This window comes from Oxyura jamaicensis, chromosome 19 (genome assembly GCF_011077185.1).
Source record: "Oxyura jamaicensis isolate SHBP4307 breed ruddy duck chromosome 19, BPBGC_Ojam_1.0, whole genome shotgun sequence".
NCBI classification, from domain to species: Eukaryota; Metazoa; Chordata; class Aves; order Anseriformes; family Anatidae; genus Oxyura; species Oxyura jamaicensis.
This window is the reverse complement of record NC_048911.1, coordinates 5,654,034-5,680,887: the sequence shown is the minus strand read 5'-3', so window position 1 is coordinate 5,680,887 and position 26,854 is coordinate 5,654,034. Positions and strand designations below refer to the sequence as shown.

The window sequence follows — 26,854 nt, the reverse complement described above, 5'->3', positions numbered from 1 at the left end:
AAGGAAAAAAAAAAAACAAAGCAAAAACAAGTAACCATACCAAGTCTCGACAAATTTGATTATGTGCGCACATGGCAAATGCTGCCTGGCAGTACTGCCAGGTTCCACTGCAAAACTGCAGGAACCATCTGAGCTCTGAAAGCAGCTGGTAGCACGGAGCGCAGGGCTAACCCTACATACTTCTACATCTGTACTAAAATAAGACAAAAGCAAGGTATGTATTAAAACCAGCGTATTCTGAAATAATTTTGCCTAGACAGCTATTTTCGTAATAAGCCTAATAGAAATTGCTATAAAAGGGTTGACATTTCTTTGCATCAGTGGTCACTGCAGCTGTTTTCAGTTAGGAGGCAAATGCCGGAGCTACATTAACAATACCAGTTACAGCCTGCAGCCTGGCCATACATTCCTGGAACAGCCACGCTGGCAATTACTTCAAACAACAGGTTTTGCACTACTACAAGGTCTGCGGTGTACATCCTTAAAACCCCTGCAGTGTTTCTCAAGCTGGGTAAGAAAGAAAACAAGGAGGAGGAGGGGGGAAATACCAAGTAAAAGAGAACAACAGCGAGGCTAGGGCTGGATCAGCAGCAAAAATAAAAATCAGGGATTACTAAGCAAACACAGGAGAAGAAATGACGACAGCCAATGGTTTCCTCAAATGGAGCAGCCAGGGGAAGACATGAAGTCAGAATCTTAAATACAAACTGCCCAGTTCCTAATGGTGCTAATAAAAGACTACTGCATAAGAGAGTCTGAGTCTGGAATAAGAGCAAATGGAGTCAGCTCGCTTCCTGAAGGGCTCTGCAAGTCACTTGGTGGCTAGCTTAGCTCTGGAAGAGAAATAAGAAACACGTACATTTTAGACACGGCTGAGAACAAAGCACCTTGCCCTGACCTAGAGCCTCATTCAATCTCATACAGATTGCATTTGACAGAGTTTTGATTTCAGATGAGTTAAAAATACATTCTTAAACATTTGATTTCTGTTACTGCATATAACATCACTGCAAAGATCTCTTAGGGATACTGTGGTCACTTTCGTGAAGTGGTTTTAAGTATTCCTAGACAACAAACATCACATTTCTTTTCAAAAACCCTCCAGCTGTTATAACACCTCCGGGCATCCGAGGCTGGACCTCATTTGAGCAGGTGTCACGGGTCTGAAGCGGATACCAAACGGATCCGAGAAGTCTGAAAGGTCTGAAAGTCTTAGAGCCAAGTGGATGATGACCGAGGCAGGCTTCTCTGCTCATTCTCTCAAGTCTTTACACATACCGCAGCCTTTGAGGGTTTTGATAGCAGTTCATTCTTCACTCAACTTTTGAGGCTTTCTACCCTACCCAATACCTTGCAGCCAGCGGGGGAGTAAGTTTTATCTAGGTCTTCTTACTTTCTCTACGAGGCTACAGAGGCTAGGCCTCTGCATTGGTATCTTTTAAGGTCACATTCAAGTAGAGATGATTTGGTGCTTATAACGTGCTCTTCCTGCCGGTGAAAGCTGCAATATAATTTGAGCGATCTGATTTTAATATACCATTACGGAACAGCCTGAAGCATTTGCTACCAGGCATGTGGTGAAGTACAGCTCTGTCAGAAGACAGAGCTGTATGTAGCAGACACTGCTGTTTTGGGTTTCCTCACATTATCTGAGGTCATCTGCAGCACTCTCCATTGGGAAGTCAGGTGGGAGAAAGCTAGTAGCCTAAATACAGAGCTCTGCTACTCCAGACTTGGTTGTTTCAGCTAAAAGAAGACAATATTCACACTATGAAGTACAGAGGATTCCCCAGGAAGCCTAAAGAGAAATCCTAAGCCATAAGAGAACAAGACTGGATGGAACCTGAGCCTGGAACTTAACAGCCCATCACACCCAAGGCCATAAAGAATTCAGCTGCAGCTGAGAACAAGCCAAGCACAACTGCATCCTCCTTCTGTCAAGTCCGCTGAGAGGCATTCAGCTGTCAAAACCTGATAAGCTGTGGCACAGCCTTTGAAGTTCAGGGTAAACTACGCAGCCAGGACCCTTCCAAGGAGCATGTGTTCCTTGGGACCCCTGCTCTGGGCAGGGACCCCGGCATGCAGCAGCCCTGGCCTGTGGCACCCGACAGCACACGAGAGGTGAGGAGCTGAAGGGGATCAAACTGGGGACCTCAAGCACCCCTCGTGCAAGCACAGCTAGTGCTGTGTACGTACACGGAACAGACATCCAAGTTCCAGAATTTCATATTCGCTGGGTTTTTTCCTACAGGCCTCAAAAGACTGAGTCACTGAAGTCATTATCAAATTATAAAGGTCTCTTGCAACCGAAAAACAAATCTCACCCTGCATTTCAAGGGTATTTGATTAGACAGAAACAATACAGACATAACATTAATAAACCATTTCTCCCTATTGCCAAAGCCTTCTGAAATAATAAATTATTTTCACGTATCACCTAGTGAGAGATGATAAAAACATCAAGAATTCCATGAACAGACTGATTTGAGGGTCACAAAAATAAGAATATTTTCATATCTGTTTGTCCTGAAATTCCTTGAGTTTCTTTTCTTGAAAGTCTGATTCAAGAATATTCACAAAGCCACGTTTTACTTTCAACATTGTATTTCCGTAACTTTTAGAGACATGAACAAACATTCTCAACTCCTCACATCTCATTCCACCAGATTCAGCACGAAATACTACTTGAAACTGAGCAAATTCGATAAGGCTACTGAGTTTTATAGTTTAGAGGTCCATTAATTTTTACAAATACAAATCTGGAAGCTGTAAGGCAGTAATAATTTACTGGAAATGGCATTCTGCATAGTGATTTTACAGGACACTTAACAGAACTTGGCAACCACCTTTTTATGGCAGTAAGAATAAGTTTACTCCCCCCTCAGCTGCCACGGGGAAGCAGTAACATAAAGCAGATAACTGAAGAGAATTTCAGACAGACACAGCCTGCAGAGACATCCAAGAGTACGCTGCTCCAGGGTTACACTATCAGAAGGCTTCAATCTGCTAACAAGAATACTGCAAAAAAGGGTTGAGATGCCTTCTTGATAGCTGTAACAGAATTTATGATGTGCTTGCAACCATATTCCTTTCCAATATAATAAGAATTCTATACAATAGCCATTTCCCTAGGCATTAAACAAAATCTACTAGTTTTTATTTCTCAAAGCTTTTTAAAAAAAGTAAAAATAATCACTCTGCATTCAACAGTTTGACATGTCTCCACCCAGCTCACACTGCTGGCCATGCAAGGTACCTCTGTTACTCTAAAGCACTCAGTTGGTGATGAATACTCAAAATGCAGAAGCCAAGGAATTTAACCGAGGACGACTTGCTGCTAAAATATGCCTTTTATTTATTTTTCTTTTTGAAATTAAAGTGACATGCAATCTGGCAGATAGATCTGTCATAACAAGAAAAAAGACTCAAGCATTCACACCTTTTCCCCATTGAAACGCCCAACCAACTCCCATACTTCAAAAACTTGGCTGTAAAACTGGCAGAACAACCAGAAGAACTAGCAGTTTAATAAGAGAATAAATAAAGGTGTTTTTTTTTTTTTTTTTTTTTCCTTTCACAATACTTAATCTTTATAAGTAGAGCTAGATTTCAGTCTCTGAAAGTAGTTAGGTCAGATGCACAGATGGCGTGACAGAATAGCGAGAGATTTGCCTACAACAAGGTTAATTTTATTCAGAGTGTACATCCTTTTAGGAGCACATGCCAACAGAAAAGCAGGCCAATTCTGCTTTCTATTTTGTTGGAACAATTTCTCAAGTTTCCTGGAAGAGTACGTTCTTGGCAAATACGACTCGAGAGCCATTCTTGCATTGACAACAATAATTAAGTTCCTGAAATCAGATGGGTGATCTTGCTAGGATGAATAATGCCAGTCTAGACAAGAACAGTCCAGGTTTATTTAGGGCACAAGGAAAAGCAAAGCTATATTGGAAGAAAGGCTGATATTAGATGTCCAAATTCAAGTTACACTGATCTTAAACTAAGTGCCAGTTCACATGCTCTGTACGTATGTTATCAGGACAACTGTTCAGAGGGTGCTACCAGAGATTCAAAATCATTAGTTAACAATTATTCTTATTTTGCATGCATGCGCATTACAAATCAGCTTTCCAAGACACCACTAGCTACTTAACACCAAAACCAAGTTATGAGCAGACTTTTGCAAAAGGTACTATTTTACCTTTTAAAAAGGTATGAAATAAAAAGAAGTATGCTCATACTCACTTGGAAAGAGAAACACCGCCTGCTTTTCCGATCATTTCTTCGTGGTGCAGCACTGCTTGGTTCCACGGGATGCGAAGAAACTTTAAGAGAGTTCTCATCCATCTTTCAGGATGCAATACAAGCTGTTCATAATGTACCAGCATACACCTCTCAAAACCAACCTCCATGCACTGGTTATACATAGTTTCTATAGCACGGTTCCACTTGGTCAAACAGTCCCTGTAGCTGTTCAGGTCAAAGCCAGCTATTGTGACTTTTCTAGATATCATGGAATGTACAGATGCACGACCGTCCCGTACCATTAGAAGAAATTTGGCATTGGGGAAAATTCTAGCAAGATAAGTTAAGGATTTTAAAGCAAAAGGATCTTTGTTACACAAATACGGTGCAGGCTCTCCATGTTTCACAATGATTTCCAATAGAAATGCTTGCATGGCCGAGTCCAGAACCTCATCTGTGACTCCAGCTTCATCCAGCCGGATCTTCTCCTTGCTTGACCTAGCCCACATCTGCTTAACTGCCAGAATTCGTGGGATTACCCTCGTCTCTTCTCCGCACCGAATATCTGGATGGGCATCAAGCATGGCACGCATTAAAGTAGTGCCACTTCGAGGTACTCCTCCAATAAATATTAAAGGCATGTCTTTGTTGTAAGCAAAGGTTTTATTGGCATTTACATTGGAACCAGTTCTTACTGTGCTTCTCACGCTTTCCATCCTCACAGGCTGGCTGCGTTCCTCTATTCGATGGTGACACTCCATCGCGTGTTGGCCCAAATAAAACACTGTCACCGAACTGATCACCAGACATGCCAATAGCAAGTTCTGTTTGAGTTTTCCAACCATTTTGATAATGTCTGTCACGTCAAAATAACGAGACCTTCTAGTTTGGGTTATTTTCTAGTTCATGTGCCATGGAGATCCTAATCCAAAATAAGTTAATGTCTGGTGAGAGAAAAAAAAAAAAAAAACAACTGTTAAGAACTACATGATGAATCAGCAACAGAAATACCTGACAGCATTCAATGCAATTATAATCTCTTGGTGTTGCATTAAATCCATGAAATGCAATGTCTAAACACAAATACCCCACAAGAAAAAGTATTCTTGTTTACCTATAGCAGCAACACAAAACATAACGAGATTGGTGATTATAATTACTATTTTCATAGTTCTCTGATGCATTATAACAGTATATTTAAAGGAATTCCACCACTAGATAACTACCATTAATCTTTTCAGTCAAGGAAAGACATTATTTATATGGAACTCTACAAACTGAAAAAAGCAACTCTTAAGGAAACACCTTTCTTTGCTAAGTGAGGATTTACAGGCAAAATAAAGACAAAACACAAAACCTGCCTACTTTCACATTTGCCCATAAATACATTATCTTCTGCATTGCCCGACACACTCCATTTCCTCCAGAGGACAGGAGGTGACAGAAGACATTTCATGGTTATGAAACCATCCTGACTGTGAGATTCTCCATTTTTTGATCATGGGCTTTATGCAATGAAGAAAAATAGTTTGCAACAAGTAAATTTCAATTTTAATTTCAAGAGAAGCTTTGATGAAAGAAACGTATCACCATTAAAAACTATAAACAGAATCCAAGATTAAGGTTGACTAGGATCAAAACTAAAAACAGCCTTGATTTGAATAACAAAAAAGAGTCAACCCATGCTGACTTAAAAGTTTTAATCCATCCCAGTATTGAGATGATGCAAAGCAGATATAGAAAACCAGGGGTTTCATCCTACCTTCTTTGTTTTCTTCACCTACTATTTTTTCCTTAAAGATATTTTTCTCAAAAAAAAAAAAAAAAAAAGACCAAATTATTCATCATACCATTGATTAAAAAGCACGAAAACAAGCCAGCCTCCCCCCACATCTTATGCAGTGTTTTGATCTCCAGCTGAAATACTAAAAACTGAATACATTGGGAAGAAAGAAGAACCAATCCTGTTCGCCATCAGCATACCAGCAAAAAGAATTAAAGTTTTGCATGTAATAAAACATTCCCAGAATAGGTATATACTGCTTTCTACCTTCAGATAAGGTCTGTGCTCCTTTTAAGCAGGGCTGGTAAGCTCGCTATTTCTTTCAGCTTCTACTTCATCTGGGTAAGTCCGCACTTCTGCTGGTATGACAACACGAGTCTTCCCCCACCAAACAATATGTAACACTCGGAAGTTCAGAATTTTAGTACTCTGTGATTTCACAGAGAACTTTATGGCGAGTACCCAGGTGACAAATCCAAAGTCAAGTGGCAATACCAGTGAGACAACTTGGCTTCCTAAGCCATCCTGGCAGCCTGCATTCATGGAGCTTATGTTAAAGTTATTTTGTATTTATGGCATGGAGTAGAAATACATACTGTTAAAAAAGTGTTTTACCTACTTGTCATGGTATAATCTCCCTTCCGTCTCTACAGTGTCACATGTAAGTCACACAGTTTGTTTTAAACCCCCACAACTATTACAAAACAACGGGGAAAAATGGCAGAACAAGGATGACCACTCATCTACTTCACGAGGTATCAATAAGATGGCTTTAATTTCACGCCCTGCTCTACAATTTAAGCAGCTACGATTACCAAGTGACAGGACAACACTTCAGTACACTGTGAAACAAAGTGAACGTGCCACAACAAGAGCCACCACTGTTCTCCCGTACGCTCCTTTCAAATAGCTATGGCACTATTTTCTGCAATGACAGTACGACTTAGAATCCGAAACAAATCAGACGGGTAATATAATGGAAGGCTTTGCACAGCTACCACATTTATTCCTAAATATTTTAGATAACTTTATTATTATTATTATTCTAAAAGATTTCCAAGCTGTAATAAGGAGATAATCTGAAACCCTAAGACACGTAAAATGAAAACGAGGTTTTTCCCTGACGATATTTTTCATTGAGGACTCCTTAAAATTGCATTATTTGCATGCAATTTTTATTTTTACAGATGAAAAGAGAATCAAAGACTTAATTAGATCACTTGCCAACGTGTACGTGAGATCAAATAAAAGGTTTAGGTAGAAACAAAAGATGTAAGAGCTGTCCACTGTCCAACGTAGGCATTGTAAGAAGGACTTAGGAAGACGCCATGACTTGCAGCCAACACCAGTGGATTATGTTCAAGCCCTGGCTTACCTAAAACTGCTACCTCAGCTGCCCAGGTGCCCTGCTGTGTTCATGCCAACCTGTACCCTGTACCTTTATTTTTCGATCCGTAACAGTTACTGTACAGACTGTTCTTTTACCTGTACTCTGTTGTTTTCTGAGAGGAAGTAGTCTGAAAACTGACTCTTCCTCTCCAAATTCAAATGAAGTTCATACTCTAATTGATACTTTAAATATGAGCTTTCTTTTCAGGGCTGAAATAACTCACTGAACAGTATGATTCACAGATGCTTTTAATTGCCAAGCACTCCAAGGACTGAGGTACCGCCAACATTTTAAAGGACTGGCTTCCTCGACGCTTTTCCATCTCTGTCAGCAACGCACGACACACCCCTGAGCACACGCTGATGCCGACCCCGCTCTGAAACACGACTGACTGAAGTGTTTCCTCCACTAGAAGCTCAGAGTCTGTGACAGGATCCACAAGCCGAGACCCCCACGGCCATCCCCTGCCTGGGCACTGCCTTCCCCGCCACGCGGCTGGGAGCGCTGTGAGGGTCCTGGCCCTGTGGTGCTGACAAAGCTGATTCCAGCCGGTGACTGTCGCAATACACCACTCGAACTTCAGCTTATTAGTCTTTTTTTTTTTTAACCAAAAAGAAACTGGAATTTATGGTTCAGCTAGTTTCATTACAGGTGAAGCTGCCCAGGAGGGCTGGCAGGCGCCTGTGGGAGCAGTGCTCCACCACAGCAAACTCCATTCCACCTGCCAGCCTCTGGCCTTGGCTTTAATTTAAGTTTCTGGATATCTGCAGAAAGAATCCCCCAAAACTAAGTGAACACCCTCCAAACTGCACTAAAAATAAAATGAAAAAGGGTATATATATACACACACAAAATATGTGCATGCACACACAGTTCAGTCAATAGCTGCACAGCACTGAAAAGCAGAAAGTCTCTCTCCTGAGCAGATTTGGCACATACACCTTATTTTTCAATTAGGGAAGGAAAACTGTGCTGCTTAAAACCAGCAAATAACACACAGAATCTCTCTGAATGCTCTTTGAAACAGTAAAGATGTAGTTAAAAGTCTTCTGCAGAAAGAGCTAGCGCAACAGGAACAGATTTTGCTGCAGAGCATACAAGATGTGCAAATATTTACCCTTTATACAACCCCCAACATTATTCAGTTTGAGTAAATGCCATAAATCTCATTTCCTCAAAAAAAAAGACAACAAACCCAAGATCCAAAAACCAAAACACCAAGCCAAAGATTTTCTTTGACTTACAAACAAATAAAAACCTATCCCTTGAAGCCCCTAATCTTCCCCAAATGCAAAAGTTAGGTAGCTGATCACCAAGGAAAGCCTCTCAGTGTATTAACTGCTTTACTATGGTCATTTATGTTAGAATATCACTGTGAAAATCAGAAGAGAGCTGAAGCAGCAGCAGTGTCAGAGCAAAGCCTGCTGAACGCAGGCTGGAACACCCCATCCACGGGTCAGGCAAGGCGGAGCGATGGCTCACTCCCAGCGTGATCCCAGCACCAAATGCAATACATGCTGCAGACTCAGACTAAATTTCCTAAATTACCATTAAGTATTGACCACTCGCGTACAAAACTACAAATCCATGTACCATTTTTTTTTTTAAAAAACAGAAAAAACACACACACACACCCCAATCAACCACAAACCTTTTCATCTGGTGCAGCAACTTTTGCTACGTTCCACGCTGCCAAAGGCTGACAGAGCAGAAGCAGCCAGGCTGAAGCTGCCCTGTGACCTTCCGTGCTGTTTTCTGCCTGGGAGCAGTACCTGGAGCACGCAGCCGCCGCCAAGCGTAGCAAGGCCAGGGCCTCGTACATCGGGAATCCAACAGGAGCTGACTGAAAGGCACCTCTCAGCAAACCGATCTGTTCTACAAGCTAGCAAGCTCCCTTCCGGGCCCCTGGTTACACATAAAGCTCTTCAAGATAAGTATGACATATGGAAGTTACTGCCCTTCGAGCAGCTCACAAATCAACAAACTCCACCTCCTCCCTCCTCTACATGAGTGAGCACTCTGGATCGCATCAGTGTCAACCTGAAGAATTATTACAAGTCATTAATGTTCTGCTGTTAACAGCAACTAAACTGACGGCGTCTGAAAATCACAGCAGGGCGATCAGCAGTCCCTGGCTAGTGTTTAAGGAGAGCTTTGAAAAATGGTGGGGTTTTCACCTGCTGGGACCTGAGGAGAGCAAGCTGCCACTCCAGCTAAAAGCACAGGCAATTCTTAATAAAAATAATAAAACGAGAGAAAAAACACCGCAGTCAGAAGTTGAAGATCACTATGATGACGGAGAAGGCCTTTAGCAGCCAGTTTCAAAAGACAGACTAAACCAAATGCCCAGCAAATGTAAGTGCAAAAAATAAAACAGAGTTGGATCTACAGGTTTCAGTACAAGAAAGTGCAACTAAGCACTGAGTTAAAAGTGCCTGTAACTGAATTTTATTTCCAGAAAAGCCAGACCGATGAGTCAGCCCCAAGAAGATGTGAACAAAGCAAAATGACTGCTTTGTCTCCCTGCTCTGCTAACACCAGCTCCCTCCTCCCCCCTGCCCCTATCTGCAGTAGCTCAAGACCTACTCTCCTAAAGTCCCAAGAAACGCTGAAGATTTTAGCTTAGTAAGGAGGGAATTCATTCATTTGCATTTTATGGTAAAACAGTTTGGGGTTTGTCGCTGCTTGAAACAGTCCCTGTTGGGGAAGAAAAGATCGTCCATCACCACGCAGTACGAAGCAGCCCTCCCAGGTTCCAGCAGGCACTTTCCCCTGGGAGACTGCAAAGAGGGATGACCATCACCTACCTCCTTCCAGCGGCTTTTTCCAAGGCTAAATAAACAGGACAGCAACACTTGCATCACCCATCTCAAAGACATACATAAAGCATTTTTCAGTGATTAGTTTGTCCTGACCTTCTACCTCTCAAGGTTCTGGCTCGCATCCTGAGCGCCAGATCTTTCTGGAACAGCAAGTACAGGAGCACCGCTCGATCTCTGTGCAATGTGCCCCGTCCTGCATCCACCTAAATGCGCATCACATTTGACCAAAACACTACTCAAGAACTTTGCTGAAAAGAAAGATCGTTTTCAGCTCTGTGTCAACAGGCCACCAGGCTTCAGTCTTCCTCCTCAAAGCCTTGTACCATCTGCCCTGCGTTGGGCAGCGGTGAGTGGAAGAATCAAGAGTTATGGCATCAGAAAGCCGCCTTTCCCCTCAAGCTCTTTTTACAGTTTATCCCTACGTCCTCTTACCAACAATGTTCCTATGATTTTCTTTCCCTACTCCATCCCTTGGTCCCTGGGGCCGTGACACCCTCGGTGCAGCATGGTCCAAAGCACAGATTCCTGTAACAGAAAACTCTCACGCTCCAGAGACATCGCCTCTCAGACAAACAACTACAGTCTGACCGCTGGATTCAGCCCTAACAGCCACCGCTTGTGGCACAAATCTGCTAAGGGAACCTCTAGAGAACAATCATTTGTCAGCAGCACAGCTAAAGAAGGTAATTAACTGCAGAAAAAGTGAGAAGGAGCAAGAGGAAAAGAAGAAACCGACATGGTGAACGTTGGCAAGCCCAAGCAGCATTTTCATTTCTGCTTCTATAGTCAGAAGCAGAAGAAGAGGGTGACAAGGGATAACAGCAGTTTAGGATTTTTTGCTACTCAATTTAGCTGCCTTGCATCTGCTTAACCTCCAAGCCAACAAGGTAAGCAAAGACAGTGAGAGAGATGCAATCAGCTCTGCTCTTCCGACGCAGTTATCTGGACCAGTCTTAGCACTTTGTTGCATAGAGGGAGCTCCAACAGTTCCTGGCTGCCAAGCTCTCCAAAGGCCACTTTGCTCAAAAAAGCAGAAACATACCCATAAAAGCTTCCCCAAAGGCAGCAAGAAGGAAAGCTGGCTGGCTCTTTAGCTGCTGGACTTCAGCCACTCTTCTTCCAAGCCCTGTTCACGCTGTACACACAAGACCCAGCTGCAAAAAGCTTTTAGATGCTATTATACAGAGGTGCCACCTCCCGCTGCCATGTACTCTGTAGCAAGGAAACACTACCAAAGTCACCTAATACACGGCTCACAAAAGAAATAATAGACAACCAGGTTCCTGTGTGATGCAGATGTCCCACAGCCCAAGTGTCAGGAGCGCTGAAACAGAAAAAAGGTCAAAAGCCCTTACCATTATTTCAAAAGATTGAGGTACAGACACTGTAAGAGGTTCGTCCCTTCTGCAAAATCAAACCACGCACAAAAACTTGTTAGCCTTTATTCAACTGGTTCCAATTCCAGCACAGAAATGCCTGAAGAGTCGATAACCAGCCTTCTACAACTGCATCCAAGGAAAGGAAAGTTCTCTTAAGTAATTATCCTCCCATCTGCATTTTGTTTCGAGTCACCAGTTTTGAATATAATTTCCTCTCAGGCTCTGCACTTTAAAAGCACATACTGGAATGGTGGCAGAGACTGACAGTTCTCAGGAGTCCTCTTCAAAACAGCGTACATTTAGAAGACAGGGCAGACACGATGCATTCCTTACAGAAGGTTCCACGATTAGCTCATCAAATAGTTCAACTAAGAAGCCGCTGCAGGTCTTTGGGTATTTCTAAGTCAAAGTTAAAGAAAGATCTTACACAAATTCCATAAAAGCTTTCCTTCAATGCACTGGTTTGTTTCTGGCTGTTGGCGTTTGCTCACCACAAAGAAGATTGCATAGGAAAGCTGACAGTTACACGATAATGGTATAGCACAGCGCCGAGGAACACAGCTGAAATATTCACAGGATACCACTAAAAGAAGCTATCCAAACCAGCCTCGACTCTTTTAAAAGATGGTTCCAAAAATCATTTAGGTATTCTGGGAACATTTTGATGTCTTCCAAGCACAACCAGCTCAAGGACTCCCCCACGGCTGGGCATCACGCCTTGCTACATGTCACATAACAGCATCGGAGCGATGCTGAGGTCAGAGGACAGCACGAGCAGGCAAACCCCAAGCACAGCACGCAGCAAAGCAAGAAATAAAAGGAAAAGCCAAGAAGCCCTGAGTGCCAAGCCCACCTACAGCCTTTTCAGACATCCCAGCTCTCAAACCCTGCAGCTGGTTTATCGGGGTTTCTCCCATTAGCTATGCAGGAATAAAGGCTGATAAACCAGCACCAGCAGTTTTTATCCACCCCCAAAAACAAGCAGCAAGTCACCTGGTGGAAAGCGCCCGGGATGGGATGCAGGCAGCAGGCTGAGCACAGGGTGGCTTCGTGCAGAGCAGCTCCACGAGCAGGATGGTGAAGCTGGACGGGATTACCCCAGGGACACGAGGACGTGCGAACAGCGATCAGTGCTGCTCGCTCCGCAGGCATTTTGCTCACACTCCCCTAAACCTGCATTTTCAGTTTGTTTTTAACCTAAAGCTCTGAAAAAGGCCAAATTCCCCCTCCGTGGCGGCAGACAACCGCTGGCCTCAGAGCTGTTGCACTGAGCGACCCTGCACAAAATTACGGGGTCCCTCCGCAACCGCTGGAGCCGTCACGTTCCGGGGGGCAGGAGACGGGCTCGGTTTTGTGCGTTCCCCTCGGTTCATCAGCGGGGGAAAGACGAAGCAAGCTGCAGCCCTTCCTCTGAGCAGCTGGGCTGCCCCAAAAACCGTAAGCCTTCCTCATCATCCTCCGCTACACACACACACATATATAACATATACATATTATATAGGGAGATAAATTCAGACGCATTTGCGCTCCCCCCGGACCTCCCCACACCTCCAACCCCTTTCTCACAGGCAGACCAAACACCCGGCACCCCGCGCACCTCCCAAGCCCCCCCAGTTCCCTCTAACCAAAACAATTTTACATTTCCCACCGTTTTAACCCCCAAAAGCGGTCAAAGCCCCCCAAAGCCAGAGGCTCCGCCAGGACCCTCCCCAACGCCGGCTGCACCCAGAGCGGGCAGGAGCGGCACGGAGCCGCCCGGCACCGGCCCGGCAGCCTCCGACCGACGGCTCCAGACCCCCCGGTGCCCCCCTGGTCCCCCCCCCCGGTGTCCCCCGGTCCCCTCCCGGTTCCCCCCCGTGCGATGCGCAGCGCCCCCCACCTCACCCCTGCTGCTGCTGCTGCTGCTGCCGCCGCCGCCGCCGCTGGCAGGGCCGGGCCGGGCCGGGGCCGCGGAGCAGCAGCGGCGGGGCCGCAACATGGCGGCACGGGGCCGGCACCGGGAGCGGGGCTGGGGCCGGGACCGGCACCGGCTGCACCCCCCCCCCCCCCCCCCCCCCCCCCCCCCCCCCCCCCCCCCCCACCCCCCCCCCCCCTCCCCGCGGCTGCCATGGAAATGCCAAGCGCGCCCTGATTGGCCGCGGGCCGCCATGTGTCGCGCAACGCGGTTGGGCCGCCGGCGGAGATTGACAGCGGAGGGGGCGGGGTTAAGAGGGAGAGGTTGGCCCCGCCCACCTCGCTGCTTTTTCCCGCGCGGCCGGAGCTGGCGGGAAACAGTTTGGGGGGGGGGGGGGGGTCCCAGCTCCGCTGGGTTGCCGCGGGGCCGGGAGCGGGGTGATGTGCACGGGAGTTGTGCACGGGAGTTCTGCCCCAGAGCTGCTGCTGCAATGGGCTCGACCCCCGAGGACACACAGCAGCTCGGTGATCCCCTAAAGCCCAGCCACACGCCACCCCGACTGCTTCGCAGGGCGCTGAGCACACAGCCTGTACCCCACGACCCGGGAACACAGCCTCACTTGGACTTGTTTTTAACCCACCAGCACCAAAACCACATTTCTTTTTTTTTTTTTTTCCTTGCAGGGGCTCTGGCCCAGCTGCCTTTGCCCCGTGCAGACAAACACCCCATGGGATCACAGCGACAGAAGCGATCCCATGGGGCTGTCCCAAAATGTATGTTGCTTTGCCACGCAGGGGTGGGGGGAAATAAATCAGGTGAAGGGAGTTAACGGGATGGCAGCCTCAAAATGCAGGCTGGGAACAGCAGCAGTGCTTGGGGGGCTCGGCTAAGGAACAAACACCGGCAGGGTGCTGCTGGGGTTGGGGACACCGGGGCTGGGAGACAGCAGCAGGACCTCGGCACTACGAGGCCAGGAACCACCATCTGGCAGAACAGCCCATTTTCACCACAAAAGCCCTAAAATTGGGTCGGACTCACTGCCCCATCTCCTGTGATGTCTCCTACCATGAGGCTGGGAAACATCATCCGGGCCCTGGCACCCGGCAAGCACCAGGTATCACGGGGAGCTGAGCCATCCCTCCAGGATGAGCCAGGTGCTCACAGCCCCTCGCCTCCCTCCTCACACACCAAGAGCCCGTCGTAAAGCCTTTACAAGCCCGCTGGGACGTGGTTTCCACTCAGATGGGACTGGATAGGGATGGGGACTTATCCTGCCTCCTGCTCCCCGTGGTGACATGTCGATGCTCAGCAGGGGCTGCCACCACGTTCCAGGGGCACCCAACGTGCCCAGGCCCTTCAGATGTGCTCGGGAGCTGCCGGGTGCGTGGAGAATCCACAAATTCCCCCCAGGTGCTAAAATCCACCTCCAATTTCTCTTCTCCGCCAGCCATTGACAGGCAATAAATGTCGCCTGCTGCCGCCGCCAGCGGGGTTTGAACTGCTCTGCGTCCTATTTCCAGTAAGATCGCCTCGATCCATTAAGCAGCGCTTCTCAGGGCGCTTTATTGATTTTTCTTTTACAGCTCCAGCCGTGACTCACGCACATCGTCCCCTTTCACGGCTCCCGACCCGCGGCGATCAAACGGGGCCCCGGGGAGAAAACGTGGCTCTCTGGGGGGGAAGGAAGGGGGAAAACCACAGCGGCTGGAGGAAGCAAAGCTGCTGGACGGGGCTGGTGCCTTCTGTAAGCGGTGCTGGGGCAGGAGCTGTGCTCAGCCAACCCGCCAGGTTCTGCAGGCAGAGCCTGGCTCCCAGCCAGGGATAACCCACGGTGAGAAGCGACAGCGGGGAATTGCTCATCGCTTTCCAGCACCCTCTCCCTTCTGCCTCTTAGTGCCGAGCACCAGGGGTGGCAGAGCCCCCTGCAAAATTGGGCTTCGTTTTCCCTCCCTACCTGCCAACGCAATGCTTTTATGTAAAGTCCACTCCCAAAAAATAGCCCTGAATTCAGTTTAAGTGTGATGGTTAGAAGCCAAAGCGTCGCTGCCCCCAGTACCGTGGTGGTGGTGTTTCACCTGAATTCCACCTTCCCCCCCGTAAGTACGCAGAGGACTTCCCTCGCTCTGCACAGCTCCTACCTTCCCCCCGAGCCGTGCTCGCTGGCTTTGGCAGGGCCTGGCCGGCACAGGGGAATTTGCGATATCGTTCCTCTTCCTCGAGTGCCTCGGCAGCGAGCGCAGAGCCGGGCTCTGGGCTGGCTGGCGCGGGGAGGAGGCTGGAGGAAGGATTTTCCCCTACAAGCAGCATCCCAGCGGGTTGGGGCTGGGGTTATGGCAGCCGGGCACAGACCTTTCTCCTTCCCTTTGCCTGGACTGTTCCCGGTTTGACCCGAAGCAGCTCTGTGCCCGATGGCTCCCGGCCCTGTCTGGGTCTGACCCGGTGCCTGCCGCCTTCTGAACGTGACGGCGGAGAATCGATCTTCCCCCGTGCCTGCAGAAACGCGTGCGGTGCCAGGAATATCCCCGCCTCGCCTCCGCCAGCTGTATTCGTTTCACAGGGAGATTTTTTCCCCAGATGTGCGAGCCCTGGAGGTGCAGCATCCTCAGGGTTTTCCAGCGGGTAGGCAGCTCTCTGTCCGTCCAACGAATACAGCAGGAGCTGTTTTTCCACTCAAGGCAGGAGCGAGCGCTCTCCTCTTTCACATTTACAGGCACCTTCGCGTGTTCCTGGCCGGCGGACAGCTGCCGATGTGGCACGACGGACGTGCGCGGGCTGAGCGCTCCCCTCCTGCACAGGAACATCCGAGAACAAGCCAGGGCCTGACTCCTTCCCCTCCGCTGGATTTTCTCTTAAAAATAAATTTAAAAAATCCATCATCGCAGAGCCCAGCTAGGCAGAAGCTCATTGCCTGGGGTGAGCAGGGCCCCGCTGATGGCCACGAGCGAGGGGCGATGCTCTCGCTGCCCAGGGATGCTCAGGCTCCTCCTCGCGGCATCCACCCGGGAAATCACACCAGGAATTTGGGATCCCTCCTGCGAAGGGGCAGGAGCCATTTCTGGGGGAAATAGGGGGTTCCCCAGGAAGTTTAAATGCCCGGCGGGTTGCAGGATTAAGCCCTGGGTCTGGGAAGCAGAGCCCGTGCCACGCGTGGCAGCCACACACTGAGCTAAACATCCGCCAGCTTATTTGTAATGCAGCAGGAGAAGTGATCTCAGCTGTGGCTGGAGAACAGGGCAAGGAGGTGAAGGAGAGGCTCCCAGACTCCAGCATCTTAAAAAATAATAAAAACAAAAAAGACACAAAATCCCACTGCCACAGAACCGGCGGGGTGCCTGCGTCACGTTAAAGGTTTCCAGCCCCCGAGCTCTGGCTGCGAGGGGACAGCGAGGCAGCTGCACACAGCAGCTCCTGCGAGCGCGGTGCTTTTGAAAGCAAACCTGTCCCGTTAGCACCCTGAAAAAATACAGAAATAAATAATTAAAAAAAACCACTGCTTTGGGGTACAGGTGTATGTGCTGGGTCCCATCTCGGCAGTGATTTCTTCCCCATTCTCAGGGGCCGAAGCGCAGAGCCCCTTGGGGTTGCCGGAAAGCCCTGGGTTCAGACCCATTTTGCGTTTTCCCGTCGGTGTCTCCAGGTGCCGAGCTGGGTGCACTGGGGAAGGAGCGGAGCCCTCGGGCCAAGGTCGGGGAGAGGGAACAGCAAACACGGCCCCTCTCGCTGTTTGGTTTCCATCAATCATTTATTCTTCCAGAGGCCTTTTAAAAGGAGAAGGCGGCACGCGGTGCTCTGAGCAGCCTGAAAGGCTCCTGGCAGGGCCCAGCGAGGGCAGGCAGCGTCTTCACGAGGGGACGCACCCGAGGCCTGTCCTCCCCCAGGAAATAATCCCACGGGAAGCTGGGCACGGCGGCGGTGGGCACACCACCACATCCAGACCTCGTCTCTCCCCGTGCCATGCTCCAACCCCCAGAAAACAGCCCCCCCGCAGCTAGAAAAACCATATTAAGATTTAAAAAGCCACGCAGAGGACAAAACGCACTGAAAGATGCATCTGCAGCTCTCGGGGAAGAACCCGGGGCACAACCAGAAACAAATTCTTTCGGTAAAAACCCTGCCTCTGAACCTGGTGTGGCTCAGCCTGCGCCAGCTCCGCGCCTCCTCGGGGTGCGGGTGTCAATGGAGACCTCACGGCTGCGTCCGAACGAGCTCCACAGAGACCTGCTCGATTCTCTGTCTTCTCTAACATTGACTTCTGTGTGTTCTTCAGCATTACATTCTGTAGAAATATTTCTTGTTTTCCTATTTCTTGTTTTCCTAGCAAAAACAAGTCCTTCTCTGACTGAAATGGAACAAAAAGGGCAGCAATCCCCTGCCAAGGCGCTGCTGCAAAATGAAATCCCAAACCTTCTGCACTCGTGCAGCCAGCAAGGAGCCTCTGCCCGTAGCTCAGGGCTTCCTCTCGGGTTATTCTGGGTTATTTTGGGCACAAATCCCCACTCTGCACCACCTGTTCTGCTTGCGGCACTATGGGCAGCCTCCAGCTGATCTGGCAGGGACGGGAAGCGCTTGGTTTGGGGATTTTCTCATTATTTTTATATTTTTCGTCCTAACGTGCTGCAGGTGGGCACGAGGTGGTGCAGAGCCTGGGCTGGGGCACTGGGGAGGGACAGGAGCAGGGGGGTGGCCCCACGCTGGCCTGGGGTGAAGGCGGCTGATCCTCAACACCTCCTGTACGGGGCCGATCCTGCGCTGCCTAAATGCTCTTGTACAAACACAGGGGTAGGAATGCGTAGAGTATATAGATAAATGTGTACACCTGCCTATCAGGGTGCAGATGTACAGGTCTCAGTGCATATATGCATGTATAAAGTACATCTTATATGCACAGGTTGAAACGTGTGTTTGAAAACACGATCTATACATTTATATCGATGAATGTGTATCTAATATAGAGAATATTTTTAGGCATTTCTATGCACTTAGGTATACACAAATGCATTTTAATTTGAACACAAATAGAATGTAAAGAACATATATGCGTAAATGCATTTATGTAAATAATATGTAATTGTGTATATATAAAAATAAATACATATAAATGTGACCTGCCAAGTAAAACCCCCTCAGAGCCAGCGGACGCGGGGGCAGGCTCAGCCCGTGCTGCCTACAGCGGCCTTGGGGCTCTCCCCAGCCCAGCTTTCGTTCCCCCTTTCCCACCTCCAGGAGGATTTTCTGCCCAGGTCCGCGCTGCTGTGAACCCACCCAGCCGCTCTCCCCGCTCCTCCGTGGAGTCAGGAGATAAGCGGCCGGGGAAATGAGCTCATGCAGGGGGTGCAGCCTGAAACCCCCGAGGCCACCAGCGGTGGGGATGCGGCCCCTCTGCCTCTGGAGCTGCCTCACGATTTCCCAAACCTTCCCACAGGCACCTTTAGCAGCACGGCACCAATGTGGGGTGGCTGGACACAGGCAGGGCAGCCCCGACTTCTCCTCCAGCAGCTACAAAAACGTGGCTGCGAGCGACCCCGATGAGCACAGGAGGAAGCCTGCCAGTGTCTGCATTTGATTTCTTACCTAAACTCCAGCCAGCTTCGCGCAACGTCAGCTTGGAGCCATAAACCACGAGACAAGCGGCGTAAATCAACGTGGCCAGCAGACCCGAGGAGGAAAGGGGCTGTGCTCCGCGCTTTCTGGATCAGGGAGCGGCTATCCGTCGCCGTGATGGTTACCTCGGAAAATCCTCGTACTGATTTTCTCGTTTGCAAGCACAGCGAAGGGCCGTGGAAAGCTGCCTCCACGTAGCGTGCCTGGAGGTGCCGGGATTTGCTCCCCACCAGGGTCCGGCAGCAAGGGCAGCCGCACACATCGCCACCGGGGCGAGCGATGACCACAAACAAGGGTGCTCAGCACCTCCTGGAGAGCCGCAGGGCAGGAGACGTGGCTGGCAGGCTCACGGCCTCCCCACCCTGCTCACGGGCCGAGCGAAATCCTCGAACCCCCATTTCCATTCATTTCCCCCTCTACATCCCCTCGCGACGCTGCAGCAAAACCCCAGCACCGCCGGCAGCCGGGCGCTGCCCCTCGCCCCGACTCGCCGACCCCAACTCACCGTGCTGCCAAATTTCACCTTTTTCGACAGAAATGGGTGATTTGGGCTCCCATCAGCGGCAGCTCCGGGCAGCCCCCGTCCCCCACGCTGCTGCCATTCAATGAATTCCTGCTCGAGGGCTGGGCACAGAGCCGCAGCCCGACTGCGGGCAGCTCGGGCAGGGGAACGGGCTCCAGGCGCGCAGAGTCCTCGCGCTGCTCCTCGGGTGCTCCGCTCCCACCCGCTTTTTCTCCTCCACCCGCTTTTATAGGAGCCGGGTAGCTCCTGCTGGCTCGAGGCACACTTATTATAGCGACTGCTCTGACCCATTTAACCAGCGTTAAATAATTTCTCAGTTCATTGTCCTGCAGAGATTAGTTACATGGAAGCATGTTTTAATGATTAACTATTGGGCTCTGCTGAGGCCCCAGCAAAAAAACGGCAGCGTACGGGGCCCCGGCCCCCTCCTGCCCCCAGCACCCCGTCCCATTGCCCCCCTACTCCCAACACCTCTCCTTTTCCTTCGAGCCCCAGCCCCCGGCGGGGTGCATCCAGCCCAGCCGGGCTCGGAGGGAAGGCTCCAGCTCCCGGCACTGCAGGCAGAGGCTGGGAAAAGCTCTAAAAGCAGAGCCCAAGCAGGAAGAAGCGACGTGAGCTGGGCGGTTTGGGGCTGGATTTGCCTTTTGAGCCGCTTTTGGCTCTTCTGGAAGGGGGGCATCGATCCCGCGCAACCAGCGTGAGAGGGAGACTCGTCCAAATCGTGTTTCACCAAACCAACGCTTGGCACTTGGGCTGAAGGGGACAGACGGGGATTTCGCCCACTTCCCAGCTCTCTCCCTGCCTTTCCTGGGCAGCGAGCTCGCTCCTTCACCTCCCCAGAGCTCTGCTTCGCCAGTTCCCTGGAGCAGGAGGGGAAACCAAGGCACGGGGAGACCGAGGGCAATTTGCAGGCTACGCCGCCGCTTTCACGTAGCCTTTGGCCACCCCAGGAGTGGTGCAGAGACCCCTCTGCCAGCCTTTGGGAGCATCTTGGGGCTGTTTCCAGCACCAGACCCACCTTCCCCGCCTGCTGAAACCTCTGCTGCTTTGAAGTGAGCGGGCAGGGGCCCGGCCGCTTTCCGCCGAGCCCCACGCCGAGCCAGGACGTGGGACAGGCAAGAGCCGGGTGTTTGAGTTGGCCCGAAGCAGAAGCCTCCAGCCCCTGCCTCCGGTCCCTCTTCTGCCTCGGGGTCCCCCGGGGAAGCCCATTCACTCCTCAGCATCAGCAGTTTGTGGGGGGAGGAAAAAAGGAGCAGACCTGATGGAAGGAAGCGGTTGAAATCCCTTCAGGTTTCTGCGCTTCCTTCTCCCTCCTTCACCTCCGCCTGCTCCGTGCTGAGAGAGCTTCAATCGCTGCGTGTCCGCTGAGGTTTCTAAGGAAATCAGTGAACAATGCAAAAGGGGAAGAAAAATAACCTTTTTTGAATGGAATGAAAGAAAAAAAACAACAGCAACCGTGTGTTAAAACGCCACGCAGCAGCTTGAGGCTTCCTGCTGCAGCTGGTGGGGCCGGGAGGGGCCGGGGTGCCCTGCGGTGGCACCGGTCACTGTCCCCATGGGACAAAGCAGTGGGACAGAGTCCAGGGCAGGGGTCCCGTGGTGAATTTCCCCACAGAAACAGTGAACCAGCTGCAGTTTAAGGAGCAGCATCCAATTTGTATTTGAATTTTAGAGGAAAATGCCAGAGAGCTTGCGGGGGGGGAAATGCCATCAGCTCTGGCTGGGGACCCGCATGCCATCCTGTCCCCAGAGACCGGCAGCGGGGAGGTTTTGGGGTGGAGGCTCCATGAGCCCTGTAGCCAGTAGCTGGTTTGGGGTTGTTTTTTTGTTGTTGTTTTTTTTTAAACGAACAATGAAATTCTGCCTGGCTCCACAGAGGAAAAGGGCTGGGGTGATCGCTGCCAGCTTTTCTTTAGCAGCTCTGCAGGGTCCGGAGCAGGAGGGGGACTGGGCTAATCGCACGCAGCGGGCTGGGCGGTGAAGCTGTCCGGGCGAGGACACACAACCATGAGTTTTACTCCACCATCAGCACGGCAAGCACGTGGAAGCTGCGAGGATTGGGGCTGGGAAACAAAGAACCATCCGCAGCATCCTGGGCTCTGAGCAAAGCCGGGAGCAGAAAAGGGGCACGGCCACTTTGCCAGCGATGCAGGAGGGACTGGGCGAGAATTAAATTGCTTTGCAGCCAACACTGCCATCGCAGCCTGGAGGATGCTCGCTCTTCCCCTGCTCGTGCGTCCCCCAAACCCTCCCTGCCCGGCTTTGCTGTCTGCATCAAGTCCTTCCCCAGGAATTTCTGGCTTTCCCTTCTCTTTTCAGATGCTCTCTTGCCCTGTTTGGCTGGCTTTATTTTAATTATTTTTCAACGTTAGCAGCATCTCAGCTACCTTTGATGGATGTTTTTATAAACACGAGTTAATAAAATAAAGATCATTAATGCACTGGGAAATTAATTTAAGCAACATGTACTGGGAGACTCTTGTTCGTGGCATGCAAAGGTTCTTGGGGTTTAACAAACGTTTCCTAAGTGCTCTCTGCATTTAAGTTGCACTTTGGCCAAAGCTCCAATTTTTCAGCGTAAGCATTTCTCCGCGCTCAATAAAAACTTTGCAGCAGGATTGCTTTCTGTGGGAACAGAAAATATTTTCTCCATCAGCGTCGGCAGCGGTTCCAACCTAAACACCGCTGCCATCGCCTCCCTCTAGGATGCTGGATGTGTCCCAGGCTACGCCTCAATTTCAGCCGCTTCGAGTGGGGGCTGACCCAATGTTCCTCTCGCTGGGAAGGTCACAAAACATCACTCGTGTTTTAAAGGGTGCTGTTGGCCTCCTCAGAGAATTCCCTGGGCCCCTCTGTGAGTGTGTGCGTGGGGGATTGGATGCATCCAAGCTGCTGCTGGAATATTTTTAAGAGTTTTAACATCCCGAAGACAAGCAGTTCCCTGCCTGCCTTGGCCCCAGATCCCTTTCCCCATCACAGCATCCCACCTGGGATCAGGGATGCTGGTCCTCGACCTCACAGCACAGCATGGGGAGCCCCGCGACACCCAGCTGCTGGGGCAGAACAAGGGGCCTGGGGGCAGGAGCACGGCGCGCAGAGCAGGGCGCTGCTCTCACCGGGGAGGCTGGGGGCAGGATGCCGATTCTGGGACTCACCGCTCATTAATCTCCCAGCATTTTGGGTCCCCTCCATCTGTGCTGCTTGGGGCAGGTCCAACGCATGAGGACTGGGAAGGATGAGTGGGAGCAAGCGCTGGGAGGAGCTGCACGCCAACAGCCCAGGTTCCCGTTCGCCTTCCTCTCACTGGAGTCCTGAAAAAAAGACCGGGCAACCAGGCCCTGCAGTAGCTCTGGCTGATCCCTGCCCCTGCTCCCAAAGTGCCCCTTCCCAAATGTCCCCAACGTCACCTCCTGGGGACCCAAACTGGCTCCTGCCCTCCCCGCATTTGGGCCAATTTGTGCTGGATGCTCCGGCATCTGTGCTGAGGTCAGGAGAGCAATGCCACGTACGCCAGCTCAGGATCTGTCCCACGATTGCCTTTTAAACATGAGAGGAACCCGTGTAACTCAGCTTCCCTGTGCAACCACGACCCTTTGATTCCACAGGAGCAGCTGGATTTATGGCAGGGCAAAGCGCGACCGTCCCCTGCTGCAGACCACCAGGCCACCAAGGCCACCAGCTCTGCCACGCTGGCGCTTGGCTTCACGGCTCAGCCCCGTCCTCAGACTTGATCTCGGGCCCAAATCGAGAGCACAGATGTTCTCATTAGAAAATCATTTCATCACACGGTTCAACTCCCCGTTATCGCTGTTACGAGGGATTTGCAGCCTGTGCAGGACATGCCTTTATGGTAGGGTAATTCCCAGGGACACGAGGCCGTGCAGTCTGGCACTCCTCTCCCTGCGAAATTCCTAACTCGATGCTGTAAGATCAGCAGATCTGCAAGTACACGGTCACGCTGGGCTGACGGAGGGAAGGGGACAGCCTCTGCTTTGAGCAGGGAGCCCGCGTGCTTGGTACAAAAGGCTCGCTGACCTGTCAGGATGCACAAAAACCCCACAGGACCTCGGGCATCACGGTGCTGGTGGCTGGTGCCCCGGTGAGCCCCGGTGACAGCCCTGCCTGTGCCCAGCTGATGCCTCACCTGCCAGTCCCCAGGGCTCTCCAGTAAAAATAAAAATAATTCCTTGTGGCCAAAGAAGAAATTGGGGGTTGCAGGCCCACAGCAGCGCTGGTGTTTGCTGATTGCTAACTCCTCTCTCCTTTTGCTGTTTGGGTGGTGCCCAGACCTAAAGGAAAGCCCCCACAGTGGCAAACGCTGACCTTGTGGTGCGGTCCCCTCCCACGTCACCTCACTGCCCGAGCGCTGCTCCACGCACCCATCCCACGGGCATCTCCCACCACCAGAGCAGACGCTGCCCGTCCTGCCACGCTGGCTCCCCGCTCCGCATCTTCCACCCTAACGTGGCCGAGGAAAGAAATCTCTAGCCCTGAGGACGAAAGACTGACCTCCTGGAAAAGCAGGGGCTGAGCTGTATCCCCTGCCCCATCACCACGTCGTCCTGCCAGCCACAGTTTGCTGCTCAGATGGAAACGGAGGGCTTTTGGTTTCGTGGGTCAGAGCACGACGAGGCGGCTGCTGCTGCCCAGCAGGTGGTGAACTTGTGAGCATCGCCTGTCCGTGCTGGACAGGAGGCAGAGACATTTCAATGAAGCCTTTTCATTTACCAGGAACGTTTCACAACCATAAATGTTCTTAGCAGTGAGGCAGAGCTGAGGAGGAGAGACGCTATCTGTTACTTAGACCACCTGGTGCAACTGAAAAAAAACAGACAAGTTTTCAGGCATGGAAGGTCTTCTCCATGCTCCTTCTGCAATACATCCTCTGAAACAATCTGGTATCTCCTTCGCTCTGTGAGCTGGTACTGAGCTCTGCAGAATGCTTGGAAAAGGCTGGTTATGCTCAGTGCATGGAAAGCAAAGCACAAAAAGCCCCGAGAGCCCCATCTCAGCCCAGCCGAGGTGCGCACACAATGCCCCGATGTCCTCCGTCCCCCAAATCCCCGCTAGGACTGGAGGATGGAGGTGAGCAGTCACTTAGCAGCACATCTGCTCTAACGCTGTGACAGCACTACCCCCTGCGGATCTGCTAGTTCTCCAGACAAACCTCACGTGCCATTCGTCATCCTGCTTCAGAGGAGAGAAGCTGCAGATCAGAATGGCCTCCCAGTGCTCCTTTAGCTTCAGCTGTTAAGATCTACCACTTGGCTCTTGGGGAAGAAAAAAGAAATCCTAGAAAACCCTGAAAGGTTGTAGAAGTGGGTCTGAGGCAGGCTGACGTGCCCGCAGGGTTTCAGAAGTCACTCAAACAACTGCAGCCCTCGGCTGAGGCTTTAATAAAAGCGTGCGTCCAGACGCAGGGGGGCAGATTTCAAGTGAAGCATTTTGGGGGATGCAAGATGTGATGCTTGCACCGCTGCCACGACAAAGAGCTGCTACCCCAGGGAGGCAGAGGCATGAAAAGGTTCAGTCATAGAAAATGCAATACAGAAAAAAAATGTTTCAAAGCCAAAATGCAGAATAATCCCAATTTGGGTTGGATTAATTCATCCGTAGCTTAACTCAGAGGGGCAGAGCTTGGCCAGTGTGAACTGTTTCTATATTGGGCCAAACTTAAGGCAGAAGAGTGGCACCACAGATAAATCTGGCCCATGGAGTAGCATTAATCAAGAAGAGAAAATATGAGCACCACACAAAGAGCACCTTACACCTGCAGCCCGCAGCACGCCCTCCGTACAGGAGTCTCTGCAGGAACAGGCTCAGGTCCCGGCCGTGGCTGCATCGTGCAGGAGAACACACTGCTAATACGCAGAGCAACCTCACAAACTGCAGTTCCAGGCTCAAGCAGCAGATAAAACAGCGGACACAACACGAAGTCCTGCTGAGATCCCTGGGAGGCTTTCCCCTTTATTTTTTGGTCAACATCCCAGAATAAAATCCTTGTGTAGGGTCAGAGCGCCCACCTGCCGCGCTGCAAGAGGCACGATACAGACAGAAGGAGGGGTAGGGGAGAAGGAAGCCCCCAGTCTGGCTGCATCTTAACCCTTATTTAGAGCAGCCTTGGCCCCTGCACTGAGGGAGCAAACGCCCGAGCATGCAGCAGGAGGCAGGGGAGGCGGAATCACAGAAACAGAGATCACCCCGTCCAATCCCCCTGCTCACAGCAGGCTCTGCTGGGCCTTCCCCATTCAGCTCTTGGTCGTGACAAACACGTATTTCACACGGGACATACAAATTGGGCAGGGGATGAACAAATTGGGCAGCCTGCAGCTCGTCCTGCTCCCTGCACAGCCTCCAAGACGAGCAGGAATTTGCTCCAGGGCAGACGCTCACTTCAGTCTGTCCAAAGTCAGCTGTGTTCTAGTTAAACTCCTCTAGTTTATTTCTTCTAAGGCATGACAGTCCCAAAACCATGTCCACTTTGATTATTTTTAAAATGTCAAGGCTCTGCTGGCTTGCAGCAGCTGCGAACGCTCCCGACACAGCATCACGGTGTGGCTGGGTGAAACTTTCAGGGCAGGATTCTCAGCCCGTGTAAATCAGCCCGGTTTGGCTGACCTCAAAAGCAACAGCTTGACTATGACCAAGATTTTAATAAGTAAAAATTAAGTACTTAAGTGCTAATGACAGAACCTTTTAGTATAAACGCTTTTTAAGTTCAAGGCACTCCACAGATGTTTTTTAACCTTTACACCAGTGCTTGGATACCATTTTAATGGCCTCAGTACCATTTTTAGGTACTTCATCACTGTTGCTTGAAGACGTGCTTCAGAATAAAACCTGGCCACAGCTAAACTTTCGGAGTTCTTGGTTTGCTTTCTCTAAGGGAGACTACAAACCTTTGTTCAGTAAATGCACCACAGGAAAACCCACACAAACAAAACACGTATTGCCCCCTGCAAGGAAAGGAGAGCTTGTCAGGCAAATTGTACGTTCCTCTGGGGGCCAACAGCCTTGTACACAGCCCTGCCACCTCTTCACGGTGTGATCACCACCAAAGCTGCTCAACTCACTGGTAGGGATTTCCTGTACCTTCAGCAAAACTCCCTATAGAAGTTTCTGCTTCCAATGTATCGTCCGTTCCCAGCAGCAGAGCGCAGCCATGCAGGAGGGGCAGCTCCTTCTCCTCCCATAAAACAAAGCTTCATGCTAATAAA

The 26,854-nt window shown here is 50.4% G+C and overlaps 1 protein-coding gene across 10 annotated transcripts in view; it reads right to left on the bottom strand.

The window, feature by feature from the left end:
• The window catches only part of TPST1 (tyrosylprotein sulfotransferase 1), a 36,575-nt gene extending 16,639 nt beyond the window's left edge, over positions 1-19,936 (bottom strand). For 3 of the 10 annotated variants that reach the window (XR_004755364.1, XR_004755366.1, XR_004755365.1), the window contains exons 1-2: positions 19,620-19,935; positions 4,246-5,189 (exon numbers count right to left, since the gene is read on the bottom strand). Coding sequence is in view for 1 of the 10 variants with exons in the window: in XM_035343307.1 (XP_035199198.1) it covers positions 4,246-5,090 (845 nt within the window). In the remaining 9 variants the exon portion in view is untranslated. Of the gene's footprint in view, positions 1-4,245; positions 5,190-9,069; positions 9,217-11,595; positions 11,617-12,612; positions 12,768-13,503; positions 13,573-19,619 lie in introns of those variants that run through there. The other 7 variants (XR_004755358.1, XR_004755360.1, XR_004755359.1 and 4 more) reach the window with 7 other exon arrangements.
• Positions 19,937-26,854: the final 6,918 nt, after the last annotated feature.